Below are 21,051 nucleotides of genomic sequence, written 5' to 3'. Positions count from 1 at the left end.
GTTTTGTATGCCTATTTAAAGGTTGTTTTGTTTAGTTATTTATGTATGAAATTTATATAAAAATGTAGTCTTCTAATTCTCTCCAAGTATCAAGAGCATTAGCTTAAATTCTCAAAAAAAAAAAGTAGAGAGAAATGAAGAAGAAAAAGAAAAAGAAAGGAGAAAAAGAAAAAAAAGTTAGGAGAGAAAATTAGAGAAACAAAAAAAATATTTTGTGAGTGTTCGTGATCAATCATGGAGTAATGGATTTTTTTTTACTTAGATGTGTGGATGGATTCCCCTTTAACCCCTGAAGTTATTTTTTGACGTATTAAAAAATAAGGGTAATAATATAGTCATTTAATAGGGAGACATTATACCTCTCTTTCACTCATATAATAGAGATATAACTTTTTCCTAAAAACTATAGGTTCCAGTAGGGGATTGTTAAACATCACCCCAAATTACTTAAAATCGCCCGAACTCCCTTCTAAAAGTACTATTATACCCTTAAAATATTTTTATTGATTTTTTACTCCAACTTAACTGCTCCTTTAATTCATACTAGTCTTAACTGCACGCGATGCGTGCAAAAAAAAAAACGAAAAAATACAAACAAAAAGTCAGTTGCGTAATACTATATACGAAAAATTATTCATAAAATTCATTGTATATTTTTCTTCTGTTTTTTGAAAGCCAATAAATCAACGATGATATAGATATTTTGTTAATTGATGATATAATGATAAAAGATGGTGAATTTATACACTATTATTTAATGATATAAAAAGAAATTATCATTTTTGGTGTCCTCCTCCTCTTCCCTTATATAATAGAGATTCTCTCTCATCTTTGCCATCACCACCGACTATCAACACCGACGAACACAAAATTTCGACCAAGACAAAATTCCGATGAGGTAATTTTTTTTAACAAATTCCATGGGCCACAACTTGTGGCCTAAACGTTGTGCCCATAGACACAACTTCGAGGACAAAAGTTGTGTCCATGGACACAACGTTTAGGCCACAAGTTGTGGCCCATGGAATTTGTTAAAAAAAATTACCTCATCGGAAAGTTGTATCCATGGACACAACGTCCAGGCCATACGTTAGCCCCATGGATTTTGTTAAAAAAAAATATGATAGGCGGTGGTGATCGTCGGTGTGGATTGGAGGTAGCGATTGGTGGTTAGTGATTTTAGGTGATGGTGGGGAGAGAGTTGTAAAAGCAACCAAAGGTATATTGGTACATTTACATGTTAGTTAAGACGATTTTAAGTAATTTCAGGGTGATGAATAGAAGTTTAGATTCGGACACTCTATCTATATGAGTATTTCCTAAAAACAAACGTTACAACTAACCTCTAATTCTTCACTAATGGTTCATTTATTGAGAATAATTCTTTTTAAACGATGGTGAACTGGAAATGAGTTGTTACAATATATTTGCACTTTCCAGTATAGACGAGCACACAGTGTGACACAACCATAGATTGTCAATTTGTCATCAATATTTGCCGACAAAAGATATTAGGAAAGTGCAATGTTACATAATAAAGTTAGCAGATCACATTCACCCCTAAATCCCCAATAGATATGATCACATATGATTTTTTGTTTGCTGGCAGAGTGGCAAGTTAACCTTGGCCATGCTAATGGAGGCCAAGTCACTCAACTGTGTAATCTTGTTGCCAGTTGCCACCAACAAATCAAAAACAAAAAGAGAAGAGCTTATCCGCTGGCAATGGCCATGCTATAAGGACATTGCAAATATTTTTTTTCTTTGGGTTTCTACAAGAACTGAAGACAACTAAGAACATATTTGTCATAACTTTGAACTTATAACTTTTCGTTTTCTATTTTAAAAAAAACTTTAAACATTCTTTATTTTAAGTTTTTCTTTTTTAATTGCAACGTTCATATTTTGAATAATATATCTTCTCTTTCTTTCTCGGTGCATAGGGTTCTATTATTACAAATTTATAATTGTATTCTACTTTAATAATATTTTCCGACTAATCAAACAAAACCTAGAAGAAAAATGGGGAAGGAGGAGTTTAGGACCAAGTGGGTACATCAATAAAAAAATACAAGGATAAGTGAGGGACACTAAATTGCTAATGCATTACTGCAATAGGCATTAATCAATCACAACAACCATACACCATTAACAGATTTTACAAACAGGGGAGGACAGAGAAAGAAAAGCACATAATGGGGAAAGGAAAAAGCAGCAGCCTTTACTGCATCTATACATGATTAACTTACAGAAACTACAAACAACATACAAAAGACACGAGCATCAAGAATAAATGTATCAAGCCAATTGATTAGGTATATGTGTATCAAGTGTATTGTGGGTCAAGACTTGTCGACCTCGAGCACTCCTGTGTTGCAGGCGCTGATGAAGCATTTCTGACATCTGGTTAAAAAACTCAGCATCCCATCTGTGAATGAGTAGAGGATCCAAGGCATAACATATATACAAAGCTGTAACAGCACCTTCCACTACCACCATTGCCAATCCGACCTGATGAGGAAGCAATTGATGTAGCCCGTAAGCAAACGACATGGAAACACTAACGCCAAAAGCACAATACAAACAATTTCCAGCCTAAAAGTTCGCTTATGGAAATAAAATGTTTCAAACTAGCCCTATCCATTAGTGTTAGCAGTTCTATATATCTGAAAGACTGAACCCCCCCCCCCCTCCACCTTTCCCTCGCGGACTATGTTACTCGGACTCTGGGTGTTGGACATAGGTAAGTGTGTCCAAGATCCAACTCAGATAATTTATAGAAGATTCCATGATTGTCGCCTAAAATGAAGTCTCCAAGTGTCAATTCCCATATAGGTGTGTCAAACATCCGAGCACAGGTAAAGGTCAAATGAAGAGTCCGACTAACATAGCTTGTGAGGTTATGATATTCTCGCTGAATCTTTCTTAGTTTAAACCTTGTCAATCAGGTGGCTTTCTGGAGGAGAAACTTGGAATACTAGCACATGCTTCAACCATCCCAGCTTTCAACATACACGTTGCGCTGAACTTAGGGTGCAATACTTTCACCTGAACTTACTAGATTTGATTGAACCTCATCATCTCTAGTCTCACCCTATATATTTAAACCTCATTGACTGAGCCCTATAACTTATTATTTTAGGGTGAAAGGAACGCACCCTATTTCTTATTCACAAACAAAACTTTCTTCTGAGCCTAATATAGTCCTTCAAAATTAAATCTCATTAAATTATGGTCAGTTAAGGTCATCGGAAAAATTGTAAAAACAAAAAGATCATACGCACCAATTGAAATCCTCATGGCTCATTTTAGCAATACTGGATGATAGTAACGGTAAAGGTATCATGTCTACTTTTCAAGGGGAAATCCCCAACTCATTAATATAATAATGGAATCTCATCCCCAAATACTGCTTTTCTTTTCAACTTTCCATTCCCACTCAATACCACCTCTAAAACGGTACGAGGTTCTATGAAAACTTTTAAGTTTATGGGGTGGACAAGCACTACCATGGACATTGACATGATATTTCTTAATACAAAACTCCACAAGAAATTACTATCAATATCACCATTTATTACTATGTACGGAACAGGTTGACTAGATACATTGAGAATACTAGCAAGTACTTCAGTAACTAGACATGGAAAGACAATTTGATACTTACCAAAACCATCCCCATCAGCATGGAGGTGGAGCCTACCATTAAAACTCTGTCACTTGATCTTAGCCAAGTCCAGGCTCCTGCACATGTTCCGGCAATTAGCCCTCCCAAAACAGTTCCCATCAAAAGAACAGCGCCAGAACAATCATATGCAATAAGAGCTTCAACCCCAGTTGATTGAAACAATTCCCATGCATCTCTTGCCGAATGATTAAAGCTTTTGCCAGAAACTGCTATCTGTAAAGAGGTAAAGAAAAGAAAGTTTTAAGTGAAAAGTTAAGCATTTTTCCTCAATCAATAGCAAGCTATACGTCTCTCTAGATAACAATTGCTAATGCCTAAGAAACATGATTGTCATTTGTGGCAATAAACTCCAACCTAAATAAATACTTTAGACCTTGTCTCCGCAGATGCTGCAAATCAAATACTCCCTCCATCCCTAAATAGAGTGCCCATTTTTCCATTTATGTTTGTCCCAAATAGATTTTCCATTTCCTTATTTGGTATGGGTCTACAAATTAAAATATTATATTGCTTTCAATTTTTATAATATCACTCACTTCCCCATATGGCCCACATTCTCTCTCCTTAATAAACAATTCATCAAAAGTGTACCAACTTATATATTTAATTATGATTTAATACAACTAAGGTCCTACACATGATTTCTTCTTAATACTTGTGCCCAAAAGAAATGGGCACTCTATTTAGGGACGGAGGGAGTAGTAACAGAAGTATTCAGAAGAATGATACAGGTATAAAAGCTATTGATTGAAGGAGCAAGACAAGGGAGATGTTAGAACATTAATAATGTTAGAACACTAATAACAGACAGCCTTCTTCCTTTACTTTTGTCAGTGGCTCATTAAACATTTAAGACCCAACTTCCCTCATAACACCTAACCTGAAGGTGAATAGAATACAATATAACCATTTTTGTAGAAGCTGTCGATCTATGAGATATAGATATGCACATGAGCACATCCTATAAAGTTCCCTCATTTTATTTGTTCAATTTGAATCTCGTTTTGGATTAGTGACCTAGATTTCAAAATTAATTCTTGAGCTTCAATTGTTTTTGTATTTCATTCACAGACCAACTGAGGACTTGTGTGTGTGTGTGTGTGTGTGTATGTGTGTGTGTGTCGCAAAGATGTTGTATTTGATAAGTTACCTAATCAAATTTATCTAACAGTATTCTAATATACTATAACTAACTCTCACACGTCCGACATCCCTAATAATACTTCTTAATTGTTATGAAAAGCTATGCACAATATCTTTGACATAAAAAAACACTTTATATGAGTGTACATATAAAAATATATTTAGATATCTCTAATGAACTTTTCTCTTCCCTTCATTGCTTCAAATATTCTCTTCAAAATACTTCAACATTGAAGTTAATTAGCACTTGCATGTCCGAAACAATTGGCTTTTTAGAAGAGGTATTTGGTCAATTACATGCAATGATAATAATAGCACATGCTAACAAAATGCTTAAGTAGTAAAGAGTATAGACAATCACATATCAACTGAAGTTTGATAGTATCGTAAGAGCAGGAACATGCTTGACATAGCTTTTAAACCTTGGAGGCTTTGTTGATAAATAGTGTTATGTTTTAATCCCTCAGTTTCCTGGTAAAACAGAGTTCTCTTACTTCTTGGTTTGCAGAGAACATAAATTAGGTGATTTCAACAAATTTGATAGCAGTTTCAACAATCCTTTACAAGTTCTTCAATAAGATATGTTCAAATTGCATTTGGCATGATAATCCACACAACAAGACCTTTGTTCTTTGTTTATGCATGAAATAGGTGAGAAAAAGGTGAAAAAACTGAATTTTCCAACATGGAAGGACCACAATTTAGCTGACATTAATGCCCCACAAATTAGAACCCCTCATTGGGTAGAGGCTGCATTTGTTCAAGCAGCAGGACAATGCCTGGAAATTTTTTTCCATAAATCAACGACATTGCACTTAAATATACTAACATCTTCAAAGTAATTAGATTCTTTGTTGCTGCAAAAAAAATTAAGGAAAAACATAGAACATTCAATCACAAACAAATAAGAAGCCCAAGTCACGTATTCATGGAATATAAACTGAAACATGAATAATATATTTACCAGAAGAAAACCATACCTGCACATATGCATACTTGTTGAAGAATCGAACAAGTGTTTCCACAAGATGGAATAGGAAGTCAATGCAACAAAGCAAGCACTCATTATTTCCAATCTTTGCACGGAAGCCCCTTATCTGTTCAATGTCAGCTACAGAATCAGATAACTTTAAAATAACCATTTACCAATGAAGTTAAACTTAAGCTCAGGGTTGCAAAATGACAGAAACATATTACCTCCCATCTTAAAGTGCGAATAGCAGCTGTAAAGAGTGACCCATAGCAGATGCTTCCGAACGAAGTTGTCACAGCATAACGCAAAGACTTCATCAATGAGTTAGGAGGCATAGATGCTGTTTCTTGCCCACCATGGAAGAGAACAAGAAAAACCATGCCAGATACAATCACATGAACTGTGTTACAGAGAACGGCACCTGTCCAAAATAAGCTTATAGAAAGTACCTGCAAGATGGGGAAAGAAAATGAGATCATAAACCTCCAATTTCTACATCATGTAGAAGAATCTTTATCCCAAGACTTGTATATCATAGATTAAACACATAGCAAACTTGCCCGCTCACCACAAGAAGCCACCATCTTCCACTGTCACCAATGCTTGAAGCCACGACACCAGCTGCTCCAAAGGACCATAACACCATCCATGAAAGCATGACCAGAATGAAAGCATATGCTACGCACATAACTTTAGGAAGGCTCCATGCCATCTTCACAGCTTTCTGCAGCACGAGCATCGAAAATGGCAGTCTACAGAGGAAGTATAGATCAAATAATATAAAATTGTTCACAAGGATATTCTATAAGGATGGAATTCAACTGCACTAATTGTATTATGATTGCAGTATATGTACCATTTTGTTAAGAAAATGCATTTAACATAATTAGTATATGTAGTTATGTACCATCAAACTAGCATAAAGGATGTACCTTTACAATTTTGCCATTTATTAACTTCCACGAACAAGCTAACACATTCTGATACGTTTAAGAATGAATACTACATCTGACTTCACATCTTACATGGTTAGTTTTCTTCTATAAGTGAGTGCACTACGAAAAGACAGTGGATCATGGTATTACAAGTTCAAGTGGAGAACGTTGTAACCTATTGACTAGCCAGTTACAAAACAGATGCAGACCAGAGATCAGTCAATCCATTCTAAATCCACAATATTTAAACTCTTCATTTATTTCTTGATCTTCAACTAATGTTCAAAGTTCTGCACATTCAGACACTAAATCAGATACTATTGGAGATAATAGATCACTCCGTGAACAGAGTAACAAAATTGCTATGCTGGAGGGTAATATCACATCTTCAAAGGTCAGAGTAGTATTCACGTAGCATCAAGCATTATAACATATAACATGCCAGCATGTTCAGGACTCCGTCTTTCAGATTAAAGATCTATTCTGCACAAACCAACTTTTAAAAGCAAGTCCTTTTTGTATTTCTAAATTCTGGGATAAACTGGCTAAAGATAAATCATCTCAAAATTACCCTGACTGAATCACACTAAGATCCAGAGAAGGTAAAAAAACTACACCTTGGAGTTTTGGTCCTTTTGGACACGAGCTTACATCAGCATAGCAAAATTTAACTAGACAACCTATCCACCCGAAATCAGGCAATTCTAGACTTATTAGAAAGACTCTTGCATTGAATGGATCAGATAATATGATTCAACAGCCCAATTCCCCAAATATGGATATTCAGTGTCCCAATCAATGCACCTCTGTCATATGCACATAAAGGACTTGAAAAAAGGAGGTGCGGGCAAAAAAAGGGAACCTAAATTGAAATACTCATAGTGTCCACAACTATCGGCAACTTTTCATTAGCTTAGCAGTGAAGCAGTGACAAAATAATGCTAGAGCATAGCAAATGACAGAAAGCTTTGCCACCTAGAATAAGAGTAGAGAGCAACAGGAAAGGAAAATTGTAGCCCTGCAGACAAATAAGGCAGGGAAAGAACGAGATTTAAGATAGAAACAGACATCATAACAGATAAAGCAGTAAAGTAAATTCTATGTTAAAAACAAAGCTACAGCCTCTAAAATAATTATATTAGATCGTTTTGAGCATCCCAAAACGATAATGACAGGAGTTATTAAAGTGTCTAATTTGCATTACATCTAAGCATTCCCCATTCCACTGGTTTATAAATTTGTGAGTAGGGGAACAAATTAGAAGACCATCAACTTACCATTAAAATCTAAGTTCACTTAGTTTGAGGTATACACCCATCAAATACACAAGTTCAAATGAGCCGGAAAAAGGGGGGCAGTACTTGTGTAATGAAAACAAGGACCGTAGAGGCCAATATTCATCCATTAGAATACAATTTAAATTTCACTGCATCCAAACTGAACCCCAGGCAATAAAATATACATAGAGAGAAGCTGAAGGAATGACATATGTAGCACATATAGAAAGGGTACAATTAAATGAATGGGCGTATAAGGATATAGATTCAAAACAGGCCTACCGGATCATAATTCTTATATGATGTAAAGTAAAAGCTCAACTCAACGAAATCCATAATAAGATGCCCAGTTTCAAAATCCAACTATTTGATGTCCAGCAATCGTAATTCTGATCAGAGCAACACACTACCTCATATTGGGGAAAATGACAAATGGTTATTGACTAATAATTGGCAAAGTTCACTTTGTTCACTACTTAAAAACCCAAATGATATTCACAATACAACTGTTCAGTCACACCAAACAGAAAGGTGGGGAAAAAAGGTTCAGAAAAACATGCAAGTTTTCATAAATAGCACAGAAACATATATGAGGACAACTACAATTCACCCAAACAATAGTAGGAAAGGAAGTCAAAACAGTTGTAGTTGTAACATAAGCATGCAAATCAAATCCACATGTAGTAACAAACAGTCCAACCTACTTTGAAAGCTCACAGACAAACTTGAACATGGGAATTGAGATATAGCCTGTTTATTGCAAAAACCAATGGTGTCAAGCATCTCAAGATACAATACATCATATTTTACTCATTTGTGACATAGTCGCATTCCCTAAAGCCCGAAAATGCACGAGTTATAAAAACCAAATATAATATGTAATGGATTGCAGATATCCACTCATGGTCAGACAACCTTAAAATTGTTGCTTAGCAATCAAAGAATCCATCTGATCCTAGCAAGATTTCCTTTTCTATGTATACCAGTTAACCAACCACAAAAGACAAACTTCCTATTTCAAAGCCAACGCAAACAAGCCAATGTTTGAAACCAAACAGAAGAACTAAATTAACTACACTAGTTAAAATGTGAACCTTCAAATGAAAGAGCAGCATACGTTGTACTTCAGTTATGTCAGCTCAATTTTATTTGCAGACGAAAACCGAGAAAGAAAATGTGCATGTGTATTGTTTCTAAGTAAGAGAGGAAAGAAGGGAAATCATAGAGGCAGCCACACAGACAAACACTTGCAACCATCACATAGATGCAAAACAGTAACAATACTGACATTCAGTATACCTGTCTATAACTGAGATGACATACAAGAACTGTATGACTGCTCCAATTGCAAAAGTAATGCCCCAGAAGAACTGTGTTGCCCAAAAACACAGAACACTAATCACAGCAAGATAAGTAGTTAAAATGTGCACTGAAACTTTCATCATGTGATTAGCCTGAGAACCAAGCAGTAATAACCAAGTCCATCCAAGTACTGTACCAGCCCCAGCAGCAACAGCATACAAAGGCCAATAGTACTCTGTGAGACCATGATGGTGGCCCAAGAACCCATATGTATATCTATCAATGTTTAGTCTATCATTCTTCTTAAATCTATTGAGGCCAAGAACAACTAGAAGCAGGCCTAACCCTCCCAAGTGTACAATGAAAACAGCTAACCAGAAAACATCTCTCCAGTGTCTTGATTGCTCAAATGACAAAGCATAGGTGCTATTGGTGCTTCTTCGAATTGGATCGACATCCTACACAAGAAAAAGCTCAAATCAGGTTTATAAATTATATGGATGTATTATTAATGTAAAGAATAACATGAAATCATAATAATTAACATTCAAAAGAATCGCATTGAGACAACAGAAGCAACTTCTGAAACTGCAAACCTTAAAGCAAGAAAGAGTAGGTTACTTAGTTTAAGACAACAAAGAAAATATTCCTAACAGAATCTAGTAAGGTTGAAAACATAGTCACCTTACCCAGCCGGTTAAAAAGCGCAGACTTCAAGAAGACTCACCCATGAAACATTTTCAGGAAGGGAACTTTAATTTAAGTGGGGAGAGGCTCTTAGGAGGTGCAAAACCCCAGTTAGACACACCTATGAGGAGAGAAGGCAAATTGGAACCTAGGAGCTAATTGAATCCAAGACCTTAAACTCAACCACTTTGGAGAAACATCATTCATAAAAGAGGGACATATATAACGCCACATTACTGTGAACTCTACAATTACAGTGATAACCTCGTCGCACAAATTCACTTGGGAGGTCTTCATATCATTCATTTGGAAAAACAGGATGCCTTAAATCGGATGATACTAATGATACTTTCCAAATTTGAACTTTCAATCAATGGATTACAAGTATCACTTATTTGTTCAATAAGCTGCAAAATAAATGATTTGACTCATTCCATAACATCAGTATATTGCTGAAGAAGTGTGCAAAGCGCAAACATAAAGCTAAACAGGTCACCAAACAACTATGTGCAGCTACCAAAAAAACCTTGATGAAAATATTTTTGTTTGGCTGATTGCAATTCATACTTCCGCTGGTTTTTTTTCTAGCTGCTCCATATTGACGTATGACACTATTCACATATTCCACTTTGATGTTTTTTTTTGGTTTATACATAAAGAAAACGTAGTCATGTAGGATTTTGTTAGATTCATCTTGTTATATAGTTTCATAATATCAGCAAATTATAATTTTTACGTATAACTAAAGATATTACCGCTAGAAGTTGTGCATTGACAAATATGTCAAGGCCTTTGGATACCGATACAAAATTGGAGGTAGTAGCTTGTTAGGTTTCCTAGATCAACGTGAAGTAAAGAAAAAACAAGACATAAAGGAAGGAAAGGATAAGCAATTAAAGCATGTAAGTTGTCTTTGATATTACCAGTGAAATTTTTTGTTGCATGATTAGTTGACAGAAATGGTGGTGTTAGTATTTTTTTCATCGCCTCACATTCCAACAACTTGGTGAAAAAGCAAAATATTACTCTCACAAAAGAAGCTTTCAAGATAATACTCTCACAAAATAAGCTTTCTTTAGCACCAATAAAAAAGAAGAAGCTTTCTTTATGTCCAATTAATGTTAGCCACAAAGATTCACTAACCATTACTCCTAAATTACAATGTCCTAAAAAGTCCATGCTTCTCACTTATGGTCAACACTTAACATTCAACAACCAGAGGCATTTCGTATAGTCTAATGTAAACAAGTCCAATCCCCTGTCGTGCCCAAAAGAGCAGCACTTCTGTAAGCCTTACGAAATTAATAGTGTTGATGATAAAAGAAAGATTCTTCATCCATTCCCTTGTAATCTATCCAAATCTTATTATAGATTATCACTAAACAAGAGAAAGTGGCCTTTTCTCTCACTTTCTCACTTTTCCACTAACTTCTTCAAAACCAAACAAGCTGATGGGAAACTTTAAGAGACTGAATCACTATTTATATTTGAAAGATCAAGAAGCTAACACCTTGTTTGGTAAATGGTAAAAAACGGTGGTAATGGTAGTAAAGTCATATTTAGTAGTATTGTATAGAAAGTATCATATAGATGTTCATGATACAGCTTCTCTACCTCCAACACTTGTGAACCTTGCAAATTACATATAAATTAATTACCACTAATGCTATTTACTACCGCCTACCAAACGAGCCGTAAATGTCATGCAGCATCAGACCATTAAATTTGTCACTTCCTAAAAAATAGGCTATTCATATAAATCGACTGCAGTATGCTCTAACATATATAAAGCCTTATTCCTACCAACCAAAGAGTGAATATGTGATGAACTCAAAAAATGAAAGTTCACTAGCACAGTTTCATATGTTACCTATATTTGGAATAATAGTTATATAAAATGTTGTATTGGACAATAAATGGCATCACCTAGAAATATAAAGGTTCAAGGGCATTTTTATGAAAGCTAGCAAAAACTCAGCAACAACTAAGCTTTTTCTTACAAAAGTTGAAAATGCATTTTAGATCAATTCACCAACCTTTTCCCATAATTCAATTAAACAAAATACATACTTTCTCCATTCTAAAATAAGTGCAACACTTACTATTCTGAAAAGTTCCATAATAAATATAGCCGTACTTAATTTGGCATTGAGTTATCTCTATCTCTCAGTTTATCTCATGAATCCCTCTTTTAGTTTTTTTTCTATCTTTCTCCTCTACTTAGTTCATGTGCCTCCCCTCATGTTGCACTTATTTCATAACGGAACCCCCTAACAAAAGCATGAGACATATAATACAATTGATTATAGTTCAATACTTCTGCAAATATTTCCATTTCATACTTATACTTGATTCATCTTAATTTATTTTGCATCATCCACTTCCAAATGAAACATTGTGCCAGAAACTTCATAGACATTTCAGAATTTCCTACTCCCAATCTCGATTTTTTATTTTCTAATTACTTAAATCAAGAAAAACACTTCAAATTTCCATACTTGTAAAAACATTATATAAAACCACAAAAGCAAATAATCAAGTAGAATAAACAAATATCAAATACTGTAGATAACACCCAAACAAAGGGATTAGAAAAAGGCTTCTAAACCCATAAAGCAACTAACTTTATTATTTATAGCACCCAAACTACTTCTTTGACTTCAGTAAAAAATAAGGGGAAAAATTTCTCTGATAATCAAGAAAGTAAATTTCTGAAAAAACTATATCTAACTTTAAAGTCCCAAAATGGCAACAAATTACTTCTATTTCTAACTCACATAAGAAAATTATAAAAACAAAAAACCCAGAAAAACCAGAAATACCCAGAAAAGTAAAGCATAATATTATGAAAAAAAAAAACTAGAGGGCCAGGATTAAAAAAAAAACCTGTTCAGCAACAGAAATGGAGGCAGAGTTATAAGAAGAGGAGGAAAGAGAGTCATTCATGGCGAAATTGAAGAAATCCAAGTGTGGGAATATGAGAAATAAAGAGAAGCATTTGTATTTTCGATGAAATTTTGTTTAAATTTGATCAAAAATCAAAATGTAAACTGTTTATGTCGAAGAAGAAGAGTGAGAGTGGGGCAGCGGTTGGTCTGCTTTTTGAATAATTTGAGTGAGGACTGAGGAGAGAGAAAATGAGAAACAAACTCTCTCAAGTCTTTTGTGGCCAATTGTCCTTTATTTCCGCAGCCGCTATTGAAACAAGAGGACAACTATTTCTTGCTTTCTTTTTTTAGAAAAATATTTCGCTATGTTTTTCAAGCTAATCCATTCATCAACTTGTACTTAGGTTTTAGTAAAATATAGGGATTTGGATATGTTAATTATTCCTATTCTCAAACTTTAACTAAAACTTTTGACTTCGATTTTTTTTTTGTTGATTTCAAGTTGACAAAATCTTTTTATTAATTTTGCTATCTTGGTGATGATTTATTATAAGATACTTATCGGATAATAATTAATGAGTGTGGCTATTAGCACCGAGAAAACTAATAAGGATGACGATGAATGGAAAATGATCTTGTCATGAATGATGTATCGAGGGGGCAAGTATAGCTCAAAATAGTTTTTTTTTAAATGGTTTTTTGCACAAAAATATAGAGAAATTTTGAAAAATTGAGAAAAGGGAGGAGATGGAGTGGAGTGGATTGGAGGATGGAGAAAAGGAAAGTCAAAGATGGGCGGTCAATAAATATTTATTTTCATAGAAAAGAAAATGCTTTGAGGTTTAATTCAAACAGTTCTATTATAATGCAATGAAATTTTGTATTATATCTTGTGGTTAGGCTCCTTATCTCAACTTAATTGGCTTATCTAAAATTATCTTATCCGAACTTATTGATATAATATAAAAATATTAGGATATATTTTTGTATTACGATATCTTTTCAAAGATACTTAGAATATGCTTTAGGTTGTAACCTATATATTGTGATCAATGGATTCACTCCAGACAAGGGAGTTTTATCAAAATCTAACATGGTATCACAGCCTAAGAAACAATAAAAAATCCTAGATTTTTTTTTTCTTTTTTCTTTTTCCCGGTGCTTCGCCCAGCACCTGTTTTTTTTCCAGCTTCGATTTTTTTCCCCGGATTCTGTTTCGGTCCTCACCTGCTGCCCTCGTCGCCTACCTTCTGCTTCCGCCCCTAGCTATGACCAAGGACAGCGACGCTGAGGTCCCGCCGCCTCCTCCCCCATCGCATAACCCTAACTACCATCCGGCCTTGTCGGTGAGTAACATCAAGAACGACATGCCCTTTGATTCTTGATAGGGAGAAGGTGCAATACTCTAATTGGGTAGAATTATTTGAGATTCATTGTCATGCTTATGATGTCCTCGATCATATTGATCCCACCAAGCCCCGTCCTTCAGACATCTTTGCCACACTATGGCAACGACCTGACTCTGTCGTCAAAAAGTGGATTTTTGGCACTATTTCCCTTGATCTTCTGCAAACCATCATGTATCGTGGTTCAATGGCTCAAGAAACATGGGATAGATTGAAATCGACTTTTCAGCAAGATAATAAACACACTCGTGCCGTGTATCGTGAAAACCAATTTAACTCACTGCATCTGAACAATTTTTCTGACATCAATGCCTATTGTCAACAATTGAAAATTTTACGTGACCAACTCGCGAATGTTGATCAGGTTATTACAGAGCAAAAATTGGTACTACGGTTAGTTGCGGGTCTTGTCAACACTGATTTTGACACGGTTTCCCTCATGATACAACAAATGGAACCGCTCCCCTCCTTTGAAACTGCTCGTTCTCGCCTCCTTCTTTAAGAATCGCGCAAGGCCAACGACACCTCCTCCACCGTGTCCTCTTTTGTGGCCAACACCGCCGAGCCATGTGGCACAACCGCACCACCGCCAACCGCGTCTCAACCCCAGCAGCGGACCGGCGGTTAGGGTGGCGAACGTGGCGATGGCCGAGGCCGTGGTGGCGGCCGTGGCGGTCACCAGGGCAGAGGGCGTGGTCGTGGCCAAACCTGTAACCCCAACAATCCACAACAGCAGCAACAATATGCTGCCCCCAACACATGGGCCATCCCCCTCCTACAGCTCAACAGTGGGCAGCCTACCAGACCTGGGCCTAGCAACAACTCCCTTGGGTCAGCCCCCCCTGCTCCTTATCCGCACGCTGCTCAGCAGCCCAGTAGGCCTCGCGCCCCAAGCATCAACTACCCTGCCTAGCCCCAGCATGCGGCAGCAGGCCCCCCACACGCCTACCTTGCTGGGCCAGCCTCCTACGGGCCACCCATGACCCCTACGGAACTCGGGACTGCCTTTTTCACTATGACCCTTCCGCATCCCGACGATGCTTGGTATATGGACTCCGGTGCCACCTCTCACATGACTCATTCGTCAGGTAATCTCTTGCCCCTGTTTAATTTACGCACTAAAAATCATATTTTAGTCGGTAATGGCAATCACATTCCAATAACGAGTTATGGCCATACTACCTTACCCAACCAACCCCTTGTCCTTCGTGATGTTTATCTTGCACCTCAAATCATCAAGAACTTAATTTCAGTCCGTAAATTTACAACTAATAATTCTGTTTTCATTGAATTTGATCCATCTGGTTTTTCTGTGAAGGACCTTCAAACGGGGAAAATCATAACGAGATGTGAGAGCTCCAGGGACCTCTATCCTATCACTCAACCTCAACCATCCACTTGCCTTGCCACTGCCTTAGCTGCTCTTCCATCTACCACTTGGCATGATCCCCTAGGCCATCCGGGAGCTCATGCTATTACATTTCTTCGAAATAATAATTATAAAGTTTGTTCTAAGGACGCTGATTTATGTTTTTGTCATTCATGTCAAATTGGGAAACATATTAAACTCTCGTTTTATGATTCAATTAGTACTACCACATATGCTTTTGATATTATACATGCTGCCTTATGGACATCTCCTATTCGTAGTAGTTCTGGTTATAAATACTATTTGGTTCTTGTTGATGATTTTACCCTCTATGTGTGGACTGTGCCCCTCTCCCACAAATCTCATGCTTGCCAATCCTTACTCGATTTGCTTATGTCACAACCCAGTTTGAACGTCCTATTAAAGCTTTTTCAAAGTGACCATGGATGTGAATTTGACAACACTCCATTTAAACAATTTTGCCGTAATCATGGTATGGTATTTCGCTTCTCCTGTCCCCACACTTCATCACAAAATGGCAAAGCCGAACGAATGCTACGCACCTTTAATAACAGCAGCAGAACCATTCTCCATCATGCTTCTCTACCTCTTACCTTTTGAAATTATGCCCTTGAAACTGCTACATATCTTCATAACATTCTCCCTACGAAGACTTTACTTAATATCACCCCTTTTCAAGCCCTATTTCTCAAAACGCCAACCTAAGATCATTTACGGGTTTTCGGGTGCCTATGTTATCCAAATGTGTCAGCTACCTCTCCTCATAAACTTGCTCCCCAATCCACCCCTTGTACCTTCTTGGGATACCCTTCCAGTCATCGCGGTTATAGGTGCCTAGATCTTTCCACAAATAAATTAAAATAATAATCTCTCGTCACGTTACCTTTGTGGAACATTTTTTCCCTTATAGACATCATACCACTCCACCTCAAAATTCACCTGCAGCCAACGACATCCCATCCACCCTTCAAAATCTGGACCTACGCCCGTTTCACTTGGGCCCAGCTCACCTCCTCCTCACTCGGCGTGCTTGCCCTGCCCCAAATGGGCCTCCTCCCACCCTCTGGTGTACCATCCCAGCCCCCATACGCGGCCCCCTTCCCGCATATCCTATTGCTCCGCCTACCGGCCTTGGTCCACCAACTATGCTGCCCCATCCCGCCAACCCACCTCCTCGCTACACTCCTCCCCACCATCGAAGCCCACCTACTGCCAGCCCAGCGCACCCCCCCTTCTCCTCAAATGGTCACTCGCGCCCGCCATGGCATTCGCAAACCCAACCCCAAATATGCCATGGTTGTCCCAACCATTGTCTCTCGATCTCCCATTCCAAAAAATCACAAACTTGCCTTATCTGACCCAAATTGGAATGCGGCCATGACTGATGAATATAGTGCTTTAATTAAAACAGGGACATGGGATTTGCTGCCTCGGCCTACGGGGGTGAATATTGTTAATTGTATGTAGCTTTTTCGTCATAAAGAAAAATCTAATGGTGAACTTGAGAGACACAAAGCCCGTTTAGTGTGTGATGGCAGGTCACAGGAGCAAGGAGTTGATTGTGATGAAACCTTTAGTCAAATTGTTCGCCCAACAACTATTCGCACTGTCTTGGGTCTGGATATGGCTCGCAAATGGTCTATTCACCAACTTGATGTCAAAAATGCTTTCTTACATGATGATTTGCAGGAAACAATATTTATGCATCAACCTCCCGGGTTTGTTGACAAAAGATTTCCTCACTATGTCTGCCGACTCCGCAAGGCGTTGTATGGCCTCAAATAGGCACCTTGTGCTTTGTATCATCGTTTTTCTAATTTTCTCCTGCAAATTGGATTTATAACTGTCACAAGTGATACATCTCTGTTCACTTATCGACATGGTTCTGACATGGCCTATCTTTTATTATATGTTGATGATATTATACTGTGCACCTCATCTGACTCTCTGCATGATAGACTGATTAGTACTCTCCAAATTGAATTCCCCATGTCTGATTTGGGTCCACTCAGCTACTTCTTAGGAATCTCAGTTACTCGTACTCCTTCCTACATGCTTTTATCTCAGCAGAAATATGCACAGGAAATATTGGAGCGTGCAGGTATGGGCTCCTATAAGCCTGCAGCGACTCCTGTCGACACTAATGCTAAACTCAGTGCTGCTTCGGGTCCTCCAGTTTTCGATCCAACTCATTATCACAGTTTAGTTGGTGCATTACAATATCTTACTTTTACTCGTCCTGATATTGCTTATGCAGCTCAACAGGTTTTCTTATTCATGCATGATCCACGGGAACCTCATTACAATGCATCGAAACGCATCCTGCGTCACATTCAGGGCACCATTGATCACAAGTTACATCTTTTATCCTACTACTCACTTGCGCTTGATCACTTACACTGATGCTGATTGGGTGGTTGTCCAGATACTAGACGTTCTACTTCGGGTTATTGTTGTTTTCTTGGTGACAATTTAATATCCTGGCATTCTAAGCGACAACCCACTCTCTCTCGATCTAGCGTAGAGGTCGAGTATCGAGGCGTTGCAAATGTTGTTGCCGAAGCTTCTTGGTTGCGTAATCTTCTTTTAGAGTTACACTGTCCTCTTCGACAGGCAACCATTGTTTATTGTGATAATGTCAGTGCGATTTATTTGTCGCGCAATCCCGTACAACACCAATGCACCAAACATGTTGAGATGGACATTCATTTTGTTCGCAAAAAAGTTGCTATTGGTCACGTACGTGTTTTGCATGTTCCTACTCGATATCAGTTTGCTGACATCTTCACCAAAGGACTTCTGCGCCAATTGTTTCTGGAATTCAAGTTCAGTCTTAGCGTCCGCCCACCTCCCGCTATGACTGCGGGGTGTGATAGAATATAAAAATATTATGATATATTTTTGTATTACGATATCTTTACAAAGATACTTAGAATATGCTTTAGGTTGTAACTTATATATTGTGATCAATGGATTCACTCCATACAAGGGAGTTTTACAAAAATCTAACACTTATGTTCTAGTTTATTGGTTGCCTAACATAGTTAGTCCGTTCTATGATTCTATTGAACTTATCTTATCTTATCTCATATGAACTTTTCTTATTCTATATGAACATATTTTATTTTATATAAAATTATAATATCTAAACTTTAATTAGTATGAAATAAGTTAAAATAAGTTAGAAACAGCATAACCTTAATTAAAAAAAATTGTAATTGTTATTTTCTACTCGTTTCGTCTCCTAAAGGTTTTCTATAAATTGTAGTAATATATTCCAAGGCAAAGAGCCAAAGAGGTTACAGAAAAGGCCTATAGAGCTACTTATATGTTGTTAAGCAATTTTTTAGGTAAGGTAGACTAACAATTATATGTTCACAATTCACAAACATTAGATACCGTCTCTAAAACAAAACATAAACAATCATTGTTTAGGAAAATCATGATGGTCTCACGACAGATTCTCACAGGCCTGCTGTACACAAGATTTTGTTTTAGTGTACTAGTGAATTAATCATATTAGAATTGTTCGACACAATGATGTTCTGTAGGCTTGATTAATCAGGTTTCTCTTCGCAAGAATCATATGATTTTAACATATGTCTCTAAAATTAATACTAGTAGTACAATACTAGTAATGAATTAATAAGAAAAAATTTAAAATCTAGCATTGATTGGGCTCAAACGTGACTAAGGAATAAACAAGGTTGAAGCCAACACGAATTCCTTCTTGTTGCACATTCCCAATTATAGACATTGATGCTGTTGTTGGAGCAAAAGCCAAGCAAAAAGTTCCCTCTGTATCAACTGGAATGACATAATTTTTAGCTGGCAATGCCAAAGTCTTGCCACCAGCAAAGTGAAACTCGAGTGTTGGAACCTCCACACTTTCTTTACCTCTTAGATCATAACATGTATCAAATATTGCTACTTCATCTGTTGTTGGAAGGTGAGTTGTCCCCTTCCTGAACTCGTCTCTCAACAACTCGTAAACTCGAGTTTCGAGTCGAGTTACCGCTGTTCCAGTGTCGATTATCACCCCTCCACTCCCGTCTTTGTCTATTTGGAAAGCCGTAGTAGGAACAGTTAACTCTGTTCCCCCTACACTGATACCAATCAGTCCTAGATAGTAGAATGTCTCTGCTGTTGGGTTACTAAGTAATGGGGCTGTGATCAATGTAGGGTCAGGAGGAAGTATTGTTGTATTGGTGTTAAAATTAAGGGAAGAAGTTGAGTTGGATTCTCGATCTACAAGACAATATGAAAATGATGTAGCATTTATTTGAGAAGGCAAAGATAATGCTCCTCCACCAAGACCAAGTAAGCCACTCGCTCCGGTAAAGAATCCATCATTGTTATGACCGCAACCGATAGCAAAGTCCCCGACAGAGGAACCACCGTCGAAAGTAATGGTCTCAGTAACAAACTCACCTGTGGTGTAGGAGCCGTCGCCGTACGAGACCTCGTAAATGCAGCTCCCAGCATGACACTCAGACTCGTCGAGGGCGTTGCATGTGGTGGAGTTGCACGGGAGAGACACAAATGAGGTAGATTGGCTTGGGTCGAATATAGGGTCAGGTTGGATGTAACATTGTGTGCATGGTTCACATTGTACCCAACTTAAGTCACTTCCTGTATCAATTATTACATATATTTCACGTGCTGGTTGTCCAATACCCACTCGACTGAAGTACTCCCCACTACCTTGGCTTATACCTGATATGATCGGAGATCTTAGACTTGGTTCAATGGCTACATCTAGACGGTTTTGGATTGACTTGATTCGAATTGAGTCCCGAGCCACTCGATATACAAGTTGTGATTTATAATGATCGTTGTTTTGCTGGTAATATGAGTACCTAAACGATGTTAAGTTACTTGATTGTACTAGTTTTAAGCTATGTGAAGAATTACTACTTTGAAGATATGGTGGATTTAACTTAGGGAAATTTGGAGTTATTTTTTGAAGAGAAGTTGTGACATTTAATATGCAAGCTTTAGATCTTGACAAGTAATTATTCCAACAACACGCTAAAGGTAATGAAAACAATAAAGTAAAGATTGCAAATGTAGAGAAAATAGAAGAAGAATGAAGAGAAAATAGATTAGTTTTAGCCATTGAGAAAAGTTGGAGGGAGTGAAATAGGAAAGGAGTGAGGTGAAGAGATTTAAAGGAAGGTGTCCGACAAAATGATATGAGGAGCTTTGAATGAGCATATAAAAGATGTATAGGTAATAAGCCGCTACAACAAATTAGCAACATACCATAGGATTAATATAGGTGACCCTTCAACAACCTTTTGCAACAATTCTGTTGTTTAATTTGTTTAAACTTGCATGAGTACTCATGAATCATGATGTT

The 21,051-nt window shown here is 37.2% G+C and overlaps 3 protein-coding genes across 3 annotated transcripts; 1 reads left to right on the top strand and 2 right to left on the bottom strand.

Annotated features, from left to right (window-relative positions):
- Nucleotides 1–2,081: 2,081 nt before the first annotated feature.
- LOC104908434 (uncharacterized) lies at nt 2,082–13,179 on the bottom strand. Its single transcript, XM_010697550.4, has 7 exons — nt 12,892–13,179; nt 9,316–9,776; nt 6,373–6,556; nt 6,029–6,253; nt 5,812–5,928; nt 3,668–3,901; nt 2,082–2,511 (listed from the first exon to the last, which is right to left on the bottom strand). Exons 1-7 carry the CDS (start codon nt 12,949–12,951, stop codon nt 2,299–2,301), a joined length of 1,494 nt encoding a protein of 497 aa, XP_010695852.2. The 5' UTR covers nt 12,952–13,179; the 3' UTR covers nt 2,082–2,298.
- A 4,400-nt stretch (nt 13,180–17,579) lies between these two features.
- LOC109133570 (uncharacterized mitochondrial protein AtMg00810-like) lies at nt 17,580–18,092 on the top strand. The gene has a single exon (XM_019247046.2). It carries the CDS (start codon nt 17,580–17,582, stop codon nt 18,090–18,092), a length of 513 nt encoding a protein of 170 aa, XP_019102591.2.
- A 1,261-nt stretch (nt 18,093–19,353) lies between these two features.
- On the bottom strand, nt 19,354–20,808 carry LOC104908447 (protein ASPARTIC PROTEASE IN GUARD CELL 1). Its single transcript, XM_010697562.2, has one exon. The coding sequence runs from the start codon at nt 20,806–20,808 to the stop codon at nt 19,354–19,356; it is 1,455 nt and encodes a 484-aa protein (XP_010695864.2).
- Between the last annotated feature and the right edge of the window lie 243 nt (nt 20,809–21,051).

The sequence above is a fragment of the Beta vulgaris genome, chromosome 6 (assembly GCF_026745355.1).
Source record: "Beta vulgaris subsp. vulgaris cultivar EL10 chromosome 6, EL10.2, whole genome shotgun sequence".
Taxonomy (NCBI): domain Eukaryota; kingdom Viridiplantae; phylum Streptophyta; class Magnoliopsida; order Caryophyllales; family Amaranthaceae; genus Beta; species Beta vulgaris.
The sequence above is the reverse complement of the archived record's forward strand: the minus strand, read 5'-3'. Positions and strand labels throughout refer to the sequence as shown.

Excerpts from the sequence above, each read along its gene's own strand:
- LOC104908447 (XM_010697562.2), bottom strand. The coding sequence starts at position 20,808 with ATGGCTAAAACTAATCTATTTTCTCTTCATTCTTCTTCTATTTTCTCT.
- LOC104908434 (XM_010697550.4), bottom strand. The coding sequence starts at position 12,951 with ATGAATGACTCTCTTTCCTCCTCTTCTTATAACTCTGCCTCCATTTCT. Across the intron at positions 3,902-5,811 it reads ACAAGTATGCATATGTGCAG|ATAGCAGTTTCTGGCAAAAG; the intron begins GTATGGTTTTCT and ends ACCTCTTTACAG. Across the intron at positions 2,512-3,667 it reads TGCTGATGGGGATGGTTTTG|GTCGGATTGGCAATGGTGGT; the intron begins GTAAGTATCAAA and ends CTTCCTCATCAG.
- LOC109133570 (XM_019247046.2), top strand. The coding sequence starts at position 17,580 with ATGGCCTATCTTTTATTATATGTTGATGATATTATACTGTGCACCTCA.